This window comes from Alosa sapidissima, chromosome 16, assembly GCF_018492685.1.
Source record: "Alosa sapidissima isolate fAloSap1 chromosome 16, fAloSap1.pri, whole genome shotgun sequence".
NCBI classification, from domain to species: Eukaryota; Metazoa; Chordata; class Actinopteri; order Clupeiformes; family Clupeidae; genus Alosa; species Alosa sapidissima.
This window is the reverse complement of record NC_055972.1, coordinates 10,051,646-10,063,259: the sequence shown is the minus strand read 5'-3', so window position 1 is coordinate 10,063,259 and position 11,614 is coordinate 10,051,646. Positions and strand designations below refer to the sequence as shown.

The window sequence follows — 11,614 nt, the reverse complement described above, 5'->3', positions numbered from 1 at the left end:
TGACCGTTTTTGCGCTCAGAAAGTAGGCTGCCCACGTTCTTTCATAGCGCAACACGACCTGTCCCTGTCCCATCACTCTTGTCAACCTTATACAATCTGTTGCTGAAGACAAAAGCGCCCCCACCAGATTGTCGTTATTAGATGTGCAGACCTCCTGCATGAGCACATACAGTATTGCTGCTCATTGGAAAACTAAGTTGTCTGTAAAACTCAAAATTTCCATGTTTTCATTAAGTGCGGATGAGGCAACAAATGGAAATATGAACAATATCTAGACTGTTCTGATTCGTTACTTTGATGAGGAAATGTGAAGTCTTGCCAACTTGATTTTATAGATTTTACTTGGTGTTGAATTGTATATCTTCAATTTCCCCTAGGGATCAATAAAGTATCTATCTATCTATCTATTAACAAGAAAAAAAATCTCCCCTTTAAACACTTTTGGCCTGAAGTAATTAAATAAGAGTGTAAGTTAAAGCCTTGCTACAATATTGCTGTAGTAGAAACGAACAGCAATGGCTAATCAGCAATGGTCAGGGATGGTACTGAAATATTGTTTTGTTCATCAGGAAAACTCAATCTCAATCAAGAACACCTCAATTCGCCTTTTTCACATGGCGGCCACTGGCGGCTATACGAGGCTACAGGGTAGGCCTACACAAATTGTTATGTTCTATGCATTCACCTGTAGGTGGCATTAATTATATAGTAACTTACGAGTACCCTGTAGCCTCGTTTTGGTGTTTATTTGGTGCTTTATATTGCCGGTTGCATCTTTTTGTACATTAAAAACCAATAGGTCGCGACCGCAGGGGTGCTATCTCTATAGATAGATATGAACAACATATGAAAGGCCTGAAAAAAGTTCAGTCAAACGATTTTTTTTTTCACTTTAATCCCTGTAATAGCGTTTGTCCGTTTGATATAGGCTATAATTAATATATGTGTGTGTGTGTGTATGCGAGAAGACCAATGGTGTATCATAATCTAGATCTAAATTACATTTAGTCAAATCGTTGTAATTTCGTGAGACTTGCAGAGGCTATTATTTTGGTATGATCGCTTAGAAACTCACCCGGAAGTAAAATTGTCTGATTTGACTGAAAAAAAAAAAAATAGTTGAACGGAACCAAAGCTATCTCTTGCGAAACAAAGCTAGCTCCTGTTATCGGTGGATGTTCTTGACAGAATAGCGCCACGATAACGGAATCTTGGATACCAGCCATCAGCGTAGCCCTCTCACGTAATGTGATGCCATACCGTTACGAACGCACATCCTGTAATGGATTTAGAGGAGGCATTCCAAGTTGTTGGAGAGTTCGGGACATATCAGAAACGCATAGTGACAGTGCTCACGTTGTTACAGGTGAGCGATCAGTGTCTTTCTACCTGAGATACACAGACCATCATGTGTTACTGAATGAGCTAGCTGTAGCTAGACGGCTACTCGTAAAACCGTCTATGCGTAAAACAACGAAACATCACCATTGCTGTTTATTCTTCCTGGTCAGGGTTACCGTGTTAGAAACAATGTTGCATTTGAAGTTTCTGTAACCTCATTCGTAAGCATGGGAAGATATTCTGCGACGTTGTTTTCCGGACAGAGACCCAGTACATTTGTGAGACGTGGACTTGATTACGTGTTCTTATTTACACAGCGAGTCTATTGTCAATTTTTTCAGGATATAATTAACTGTGGCACTACCGGTCCGCTTGCTGTCCATAATGTGTTTATTGTTTACAGTTAAGATGTTTTCTTGCAGATTTATATGGCATGTCAGTCCATGCTAATAGTCCTGATCGGAGCAGTGCCAAAGTTGAGTACGGAGAAACTAGATGATGCAGGTGGCGAAATAAGCAGTCAAATAACATTCACTGAAGATGTCAGTTCTATTGTTACAGAGGTAAGTGGCTTTACCTTCATCCAAGGAAAGTTAAGTGTGGAAAACACATTGCTGTGTCATTATGCTGAGTTTTGCGTTTCAAATAGTTTTCTGGTGTAATTTAGCCTAGAAATCTAGACGCACCCTAGCGGCGGCAAATTAATTTGCTCAGCCTGTACACATTTCAATGATATAGGATGGCCCGCCAGGCTAGGTGTAATTTGTAATCTGGTGTAATTTGCATAGCCTGATTTGTTGTTTGATCTTGCAAAAGAGATGTAGGCCAATGGGAGCCTCATGCCAATGTATTCTTTTCCAGTGGTACCTGGTCAAACATCAAGCCTATAAAGTCAGTTTAGCTGGAGCTCTGTTTTTTGCTGGGGTTCTGGTTGGAAATGTATGTTTTGGACCTCTATCGGACAGGGTTGGAAGGAAACCAGTCTTTTTGTCAGGTAAAAAGGAAATGCATTCACCCAAATGCACTTTGGACTATCAGGTAGTCCAAATGATCTAACTGTGTCATGTGTCATGTTGGTAGAAGTGTGCCACTCTTACATGGCTTTGATTAAAGGCTTCTGCCTTCAGTGTAATCACATGTTACTTTCACTGGGAAAATAATCCCACATAAGAAGCTAAGTCAGTTGTTTCATGTTTAAATGTCTGGTTACTCTACTAAGTCCCATGCCCCTCTCTTCATCTGCTGTTTCTCCCCTCAGCTTTGTTTTTCGAGGTGCTGTTTGGCTACGTCACGGCACTGGCCCCGAGCTATGAGGTGTTTGCCCTGTCCCGTTTGTTAGTGGGACTCATGAATGGAGGGATGGCGCTGGTCTGTTTTGTCCTAACCCAGGAGTATGTGGGCAAGTCCTACTGGGCCCTGACCGGTAATGCTCACATGCTGGCCTTTTGTTTTGTATTTGTGCTAGAAATGCTTAGAAATGCCAGTGTGTCAAATTGTATTGTTTAGGAAGAGGACAATAGTTCATTAATGACACTGAAGCATTTCAGGAGTAAGTTATTTATGCTTTGTTGACAATATCACATGTTCCTCTTTTTTAGGAACCTTGACCAACATGACCTTTGCTGTGGGAATTGCCTTGTTTGCCGCCCTTGGCTACTTCATAAGGCCATGGCGCAATCTGGCCACAGCGGCGAATTCTCCTGGTGTTCTCTTCTTTCTCCTGTGCGTGTACGTGCAGTCACATACTCAGGAAGCAGAGGGGGCTAGTGGGACCCTTGTATTAATTCAGTGACATTCATATGAAGATGTTTGACAAGAGAGCTCTCTCCATGGTCTTTTCCAAACAAATAAATCTGAAATGATTCAATACGTTTACAAAGTATGTATCTGCTGTGTGTATTACACTGGCTAATGTAGGAGACACTCTAAGTGCCTTTTGGGAGATTTATTTGCCTGCTCATGAGTGAAATGCTTGTGTCGCCATCCTCCAGGACTCTTCCAGAGTCTCCTCGCTGGCTGTACTCCCGTGGGAAAACGGAGCAGGCCGAGGAGGTTCTGCAGGACCTGGCCCAGTGGAACGGCAATGGCAGACCCATATTGAAGCTCAAGCGCACCCCCGGTTTGGACCGCCACAATGGCTCCAGCATAGGCCTGATTAACCTGATTACCCACCCAGTGCTGCGCCGGAGGACGTTAGTGCTCATGTATGTGTGGTGAGTGTGGACACGGTCGCTCGGGGAACCTCTTGGAGACCTCTGATTTTACCTTCATCAATAGTTGGTGATCTCTCAGGACACCACCGCACGGGAAGAAGTTGAGCAACTAATGCCATTTCACTCCATGTTTTCCACTGTATCTCCACCTGTCTGACCAATACAAACCTTTCAGTCCTTGAGTTGATGACTCCGCTCAGAGTGCTCCCACGTGTTCATGCACAGGAACTGCTTGTTGACAGAATGTGCACTTTGGCTGCCATGTAAATAAGGGCTCAGAAGCCTAACCACACCCATGGCACCTCTGCGTGCACTGTTTGTCTTCTCTAGGTATGCATGCAGCCTGGTTTATTATGGGCTGACTATGAACGCAAGTGATGACACAGGAAACCGCTACCTCAGCGTGGCCATGTATGGACTAGTGGAGCTTCCGGCATACCCCCTTTGCATATATTTTATCAACAAAAAGTGGTAAGCCTCTCTAGACATACAAAACCTTTTCTTTTTTCACTTGTATGATTACAGACTGCCCATCTTGCATGGTCGACTTGGTGTTTACATAGCTAATTTCATGGTTAAGATCAGAATTGTTAAAATAATTTTACCATTGGGATTCAAAACATTTAGCTGTACATTTTGTTATATTTTGGTTTGATGCTTAGTCTTTTGAATACAGTATTTGGCTTTGGTTTCCCTCAATCAGGGCCGGGAGAAGGAAAACAATGGCCAGCTTTCTAGTCTGTGCAGGTCTTTCTTGTTTATTGACAATGGTCATGCCAACAGAGTCTGGTAAGTTACATTTCTCCCAAGAAAACATAACATGGCATGCCGAGAGTATACATAAGATATACTGTAACTACTATGAAGTACTTGTGAACTCAGTAAATATAGTCCTAAAATTGTTCATCTTGAACTGTACTTTCCCCACAGACTCTTGGTTTAATGCGAACTCTTTAGCTCTAATGGGCAAACTGATGGTCAGTGCAGCATTCAACATTGTGTATGTGTACACATCAGAGCTCTACCCCACTGTTATCAGGTACAGATGTATGCTAATGCTATAAACAGTCTTCCAGAGTAGCCGATGGGCTGTAATGTCGTTTTTTTTTGTGTTTTCTGCTGCTGATGACTTCTGACCTCTCCTCTGCACAGAAACGCTGGGCTCGGAGTCTGTTCCATGTCCTGCAGGGTTGGGGGAATCCTGGCGCCATTTGTGCCTTCCTTGGTGAGTACATGTGGATCCAGTGCAAGTTGTCAAGGGTGGATGGTTATGAAATCTCGGATAATGTGCCTCAGCCCTGTGTGACTCAGGGAGGCTGACAGATATGAGTCATCCACTTATGCATGCAACTCCCATCCAAAGAATTTGTAATGGCATGTAGGGGACTGTGGGAGAAAGTTGTTGTAAATAATTCCTCCAACTACTCTAAGTAAACAAGAAATTCTGAGATGACATACATTTTATGTACTATTTTTATATTTTGTATTTCAAGCTCTAAACTGCACAATTTTACTGTGATTTCTCTATTTTTACTCTTACTGCCCCAAAGTTAGAATATGGCACACCATATATAATTATAAATAATAATGTAGAGCTGTAAATTCAAAAAAATGACTGATCGGACTTAATAATGATTGATAATGATTTGATAAGGATTTGATAATGACAGTCTTATCTTGAGCTGTGAGATTTACCCAAAAGTAGCAGACATGTGACAAGTATCGTAACACCTCCAATTACCACCACTTTCTTTAGAAAATTCTAAAACAATGATGTTTTTTAATACTTAAAAATAACATTTGATAAATGAACCTTACATTTTTCAGTAGCCATAGGTGTGTAGATTAACCAAATCTGGTTTGGTTCTTACCGGGGCTTTTACTGCCTGAAATATCCGATTTTGTTTACCACGCTCGGAGGTTAGTGCTGGCCTGGTAGGTCGCCTATTTACGCCATTTCAATGGCACATGAACGGTTAGACCGAGAATTCTCGTCATGAAATTAAAATTCCACTGGAGCTCCAAGTGGATTTGTACACGCAGCCTTACAACACTGTTTACAGTTCTTCGAGTCACAGTAAAATGTCATTTTTGGTACATAGCTAATTTAGATACACCTATGGTGTGGGTGTTTGCGTTTCTTTAGGAATCCGCCATCTTGTTTTGTATAGAAATGGATATTAAGTGACACATACATGCAACACGGCGGAAATACGGGACTGGCGGTAATAGGGGGAGTTCCGATAAGTTGTCAATAAAACTCCCAGTTTAGAGAGGTAGGTAAGAAAGTATCCATGTTTGGAAAAGCCTTTGCCATAATATGATTCCCAGTGATTACTGTGGCCTCCCTCACATCTGGTGCCTGAGGTGCGTCCAAAATTGGCGAACAGTGGCAAACACTTGTGGTGAACATGTTTTCTTTGAACAGTTAAATTTGAACGATTTGGTGACGGTAATGGCATTGTTGCCTTCGTCAAGCTCATGTCCAGCTCCACTATATGTTCACGGAGAACTACCTCTTCAGACTGTTTGCGATTGTTCGCAAACGTTGGCCGAAAACTCAAGGCTAACGGAAAACTGTTTGCAAGCGTTCGCCTACAGTATGTTGGGTGCGAATTTGAACGCACCTCTGGTGTCTTTCAGAAAGTGCTGCACGTGTCCATGCCCTTCATGGTGTTCTGTTTGATTGGCATCTCCGCCGGGTGTCTGGGGCTCCTCCTACCTGAGACGCTCAACAAACCTGCCGCTGAGACACTGGATGAGCTCAGCAGCCCCGCCTACCAACGCATAGTAGAGACCAAGGTGATTTAACCTCCACCCACAAGCTCATCCTCAACACAACTTGTGTGCACTTACTGATGAGTAGTCAGCTAGAGTTTTTGCTGTTTATTGAGTGTGGCTGCGTTCCTGTTTCTGGTTTAGTCCAATTGCAAACTGACAATTCTTTGTAATGTAGGGTCTTGTAATTTCCATCTTTAATAAAATGTAAGTGTTTGTAAGGAGATACAAACTGCACATGGTGATCCATACAACCGAATGAAGCATTGAGGTTGTTTGCGTTTTTGAACAGGTGCGCTTATTGGAGGACGAGGAAGTCAAACCAAAGCACAAACTGAACGAATGACCAATCTGGAGACCAAACCAAGAGGGAGAGGTGAAGTTCAGGTCGTGGGACTGCCTGACGTGCCACACTGGCCTGAGCTCTCCCCGGGTGCTCCCTGCCTCCTCCGGACCACAGACCCCCTACCAGCCAGACAGCCAGCCATCATCAGCATCAGCAGCATCAGCAGCAGCAGCACGGCCTGCAGCCTCCGCGTCTGCACACAGGAGCAGCTCCCGAAGCCTCCGCTCTGAAGGCCAGCGCGGCGTCGGATTCCAGCGGTGGCCTGTCAGGGAAATTCCAGGCTTGAGCTCAGCGGAGTGAACTCTTTGGCTAAACTATCACAGACGCTGAGGGTGAGTGGCAGCCTCTTCACAACAAGAAGTGGGATGTGTGAAAGGGATTTTGTTTTCATGGTGTCATGTGATAAACCTGACGGGGTTTGTTTTCATTTGGTGTCATTCCAAACGAGACATGCCATCTCAGGGCATGAACTTCTCAACCAGTCTGTTCACAAAATTACTCACAGCCTTCAGCTATTCACTAAATGAAAGACAGGACCAAATTATTCCTGGGGAATTCCAAACTGTTGTCTTTTTCTGTTTCAGTCACATAAATCGTGTGATTCTGCCTGATACTATTATCTTGTTTCATACTAATGAGTTTACTTTGTTTTATTAGCTCTGCGTGAGCTGCTTTTAATTGTTGTGCCTTTTCTACAAGGTCAGGAGGCCATAACAGTCAGTATTTCCTCCTACAGTGGGTCTCTAGCAACATATGTGTTAAAGGGGTCAGATTATACAAAATGGCTCTTCAGCTGTCTCTGGTCTCATCTTAGTAATTTCGATAGGTGTTGGCTTCAGTCAGTGACTAGTCAGTCTTGTCTATCAGTAGAATGAAGGTTCAGTGACTTGATCTTGTTTTTTCCAGCCAGTGGAAAAGGTTTTTTGGTCCATTTGTATCTCTTCATAGGGGTATTTTATAGCAATCATATTGGGAGATTACAGTATTAAATATTGTGCATGTTTGTGAATCCTCGATTTTCAGAGGAGTCGTTATTGCAAAATGGTTAATATGGTTAATACCTCTGACACATATATAATTAATATTAAAAGACTTGAACTCATTTGTTTTGATGTTTTATTTGTAAGTGCAGTGACTCTTTATGGTCGCTAGGGGTCACTGCCTCCGAAAGCAATGCGGTTTGAACCTGGCCCACCTTTGACCCTCTACCCTGACTGTGGCGGTGATGTCAGCATTGACGCAGGTGAGCGAGGCGCAGGTAAACCACAGGTTCCAGGAGCTGAGACATCAAAGGGCCCGAGCATAAGATGTAACCACGCAAATGTTTTTTTTTTTTTTTTTTTTTCACCTCCCATTGGATTTAATGACAGCCTATGGCAGAGTTGGCTCAGGCACCTGGCAGAGCAGGTAGACTGAAGGGAGACCAGGGGGAAGAGTTTAAACTGTAATCACTGTTTTGGTTATAAGCCTCTGTCTCCGAGCAGTGGCTGACAGCACAGAAATCCCCTCCACAAAATAGATAAACAGCAGAAAGTGATGTGGTCTTGTCTGCAGAGTTAACCCTGTCTTATTAGGGGTCGCTTCTACGGATGATTTTACACTGTTTTATTAAGAATTAGAATACATTTATTGATTTTCAAAGTCTAAGTTTCAACAATAATCACTCAGCCAAAGTATACTTACATGCTTTGATTTCTATAATGCCATTTGATAAATGAAGTCACATCCTGCTTCTGTGTTTGGCCCTTATAGAACTGTCAACCTGGAGTTGTGATGCTTCATTTAACAGGCTGATTGCTTGTTTGTTATGATTTGAAGGACCCTGTAAGTTTCTCCTTAAAAATCCCATGAACTTTGGCAACCAGTGCTGTGAAAGAGTTTTGGCAAAAGGCCTCTAGATTGGAAAATCTTGTATTTACAGCTAATCTGAGTTACTCTGACAGAATCTCACGGAACTGGGTAAATTTAACCACATATGCTTTCATATGCAATTTGAGATCACCGAATGTCAGAAAAAAATCATTGCTTTTTTTAGTTCATGTACTATTAGGCCAGTTATTGTTTTTTGTGCTCACTTTCAAAAGTTGATGGTTGATTGGTGGTTGGTGGTTTATACAAGTCATTTCTTGTAAGAACTGTTGCATCTTGTATATAACCCTGCCAGTAGGGGGAATGTGCGAGTGCATCTTTAACACAGAAACTCCCCAGGCCCCTCATGTGCTGCTCAGAGTTGAAGTATGCCCTGAGTAATGCTCCTACTGTGTAATTAGGACTGCAACTCCCCTGGCTCATGGTGTATCCTCTTGAGACACTCAAGGGCATGACTGAGCCGAAGCAGAACGCATTGACACATGAACTGTGTTGGATGCCAAGAACTTAGTTCACGATTAGGTCAAGTTATTTGCATGTGACAAACAAAATTGAATGAGTTGTTTGGGCAGAAAAATTAGGAAGTTATCGTTGCTAATGTTCAAGGAACTTCTGCTGATTTCTTTGTGAGATGAAGGTGGATAGAACCAGCCAAGAAGGGGGAGGCACCAACAAGTAATTCCTTCATGGGAGTTTTTTTTTTTTTTTTTAAGTCGAATGGATGGAAATGTTTAACTCATCTTTGTTCAACCGCTGGGCTCACTTTACAGACCTGAAGCATAACGACAGGAGGTACAGGGTAGAATTCAAGTCCTTTAGTCATGTGTATGAGATGTGAAATTTTATCAAGCAGAGAAGTATAATTATGAGTAGAAGCGACCACTAACAGATTTGTTTTCTTGTGCCTTCTGTTCAATATTTGAATCACATTGAATAGACTTTAGTGGAGGAAACAATGAGAACATTTGGTACAGGGTAATGGTAAATTACAGCCTCTGGTACACTTAGTCACCTTGATGTTCAGGCCAAACTTATGTGTGTGTGTGCTGAGAGATTTGTGGCAGCCAGACAAACATCATTCACCTTCTGTCAGAGAACACCTCATAAATTGTGGAAGGTGACATCAGGAAACACAGAGGTCACCTACAATCTGTTAAGGGCCACCAATGGGAAACATAAAAACACAAGCACACTCCTATTAGTAAAGGAGTGTAACCATGCTTGTAGCTCTCGTTCTCTCTCTCTCTCTCTCTCTGTCTCTCTCTGAATGTAGCCTCCACACTGTTAAAACTGCTGGGGGAAACAGCCGTACCATCATTCATTCAGACGTTGGCTATGACGTGTGTCTCTGAGCAGTTAAATGGATAGCACCCAAGAAAGAGCCAAAGAAGGAGCCGGTGTAAGTCTAAGCATACCCTGCACTCAGCAGCATGTGAGCGAGAGAGATGGGGGACAGATATGGAGGAAGAGAGAGCATTTCCCCCTACGAAGTGGCCCTCGGCTGTAGCGCAAAGTGCATCGTGTCATTGGAGCAATAAAAACAGTGAGAGAGCTTTAAAAGCGTGAGGGCTGGAGGAGACCGGAGAGGAGAGAGTGAGTGTAAAGTGGGATGCGCTCCAGCATTTTTTCTATTCAGCCGTTTCCTGTTATTCCTAACACCCGTGAAACAGGTGTACAATCTGAGTCACATCCCAGCAGATCCATCAGGAAAGGTCAGCCAAAGTTTATCCCACTGTGTTTTTTTTTGTGTTTTTTTTTGTTTTTGTTCTGTTGTCCAAAGATACCATAGGATACCCACAGTAGTGCTAGTAGTGTTCCTTGTTATGTCGTATACATACGCAGACTGTTTATATACAGTATGTGTATATATTTAATGTGTGTACATGCTGATCTATGTGTTTAAGTAGTGTGTGTGCACAGTACTTTCCATTCCTGAGACTCTTCTCTCAATTCTCTCTTATATTGGTGCAACAGGTTAGGACAATATAACTTAACTTGTTACTTACAAGTTAGATTGTTTGGGCTTAATTCTACATACAGTGATGGCCAAAAGTATTGGCACCCATGCTAAAGTTGACTGAAAAGAGGAATATAAAATCATCTTTTGGAAATTGATCTTAATGCCTTAAGTGAAAAATGAGGAAATATCTAGGACACCAATTATATAATAAGGACACCAATTTTCTTAGTGAATGAATAGTGTATCATAAATAAATAAATGTTCTTCCTTAAAATACAGGGGTCATAAGTATTCCCACCCCTATGTTAAATTCCCATAGAGACAGGCAGAATTTTATTTTTAAAGGCCAGTTATTTCATGGTTACCTTGTTACCTTGGCCTTTGGAATTAAAATAGCCCCACATCATCACATACCCTTCACCATACCTAGAGATTGGCATGGGTGTTATTTCAGTTAGCCTATTAGCTGGTTTGATTTGCATTGAGCTCAATGAGCATCAACAGCTACCTACTGTATGCATACATGGTGTGATGGCATACATATTTACATATCAACACGAATGTCAACATTGTGGGATGTTGCAGAGGACAGACCTCTCTGTCAAGTCGTTATTTCACCGTTCACCAGCAGACAGGAAGCAGAAGAATTTACGAGGACGTAAATGGAGACGCTTGACGTCCGAGTCTATAGCCAACGGTCAAAGATCACTGTGGTCTCGGAGTTCTGCCACGTTCAGGTTCAGACCATGGTCTGAGAGGCAGGAGGGGAGCTGCAGTTCACTACCAAGTTTTCCCTCCACTCTGAGGTCACCAGATGCCACGGCAGTTCCGCCCAGGAGAGCAAGCTGGATCTCCTCCTTTAGGCAGACAGGTTCAAGTGCAGTTCACAGGGCGAAGAGAAGCACACGAGTCCTAGTAGGGCTCATATCTATATCATGGTGCACTCTCGCTCCGTTGGGAAATTGAGGCACTTGAGCTGAGAGACTTGACTGTACTTGCATTATCGAGGGGAAAAAACGGATGTTGGTCTCTTGAAAGCCCCTTCCAAAGGCTGCACTTGTCTGTCCGATGGGAGAGATGCTGGGAGTCTGACTGCAGTGTTTATGT

The 11,614-nt window shown here is 42.7% G+C and overlaps 1 protein-coding gene across 1 annotated transcript; it reads left to right on the top strand.

The window, feature by feature from the left end:
- The first annotated feature begins 1,085 nt into the window (after window positions 1–1,085).
- Window positions 1,086–7,780, top strand: slc22a15 (solute carrier family 22 member 15). The gene is made up of 12 exons (XM_042065914.1): window positions 1,086–1,366; window positions 1,764–1,904; window positions 2,203–2,335; window positions 2,600–2,764; window positions 2,940–3,069; window positions 3,333–3,554; window positions 3,885–4,025; window positions 4,258–4,343; window positions 4,485–4,593; window positions 4,707–4,779; window positions 6,198–6,356; window positions 6,625–7,780. Exons 1-12 carry the CDS (start codon window positions 1,283–1,285, stop codon window positions 6,676–6,678), a joined length of 1,497 nt encoding a protein of 498 aa, XP_041921848.1. The 5' UTR covers window positions 1,086–1,282; the 3' UTR covers window positions 6,679–7,780.
- Window positions 7,781–11,614: the final 3,834 nt, after the last annotated feature.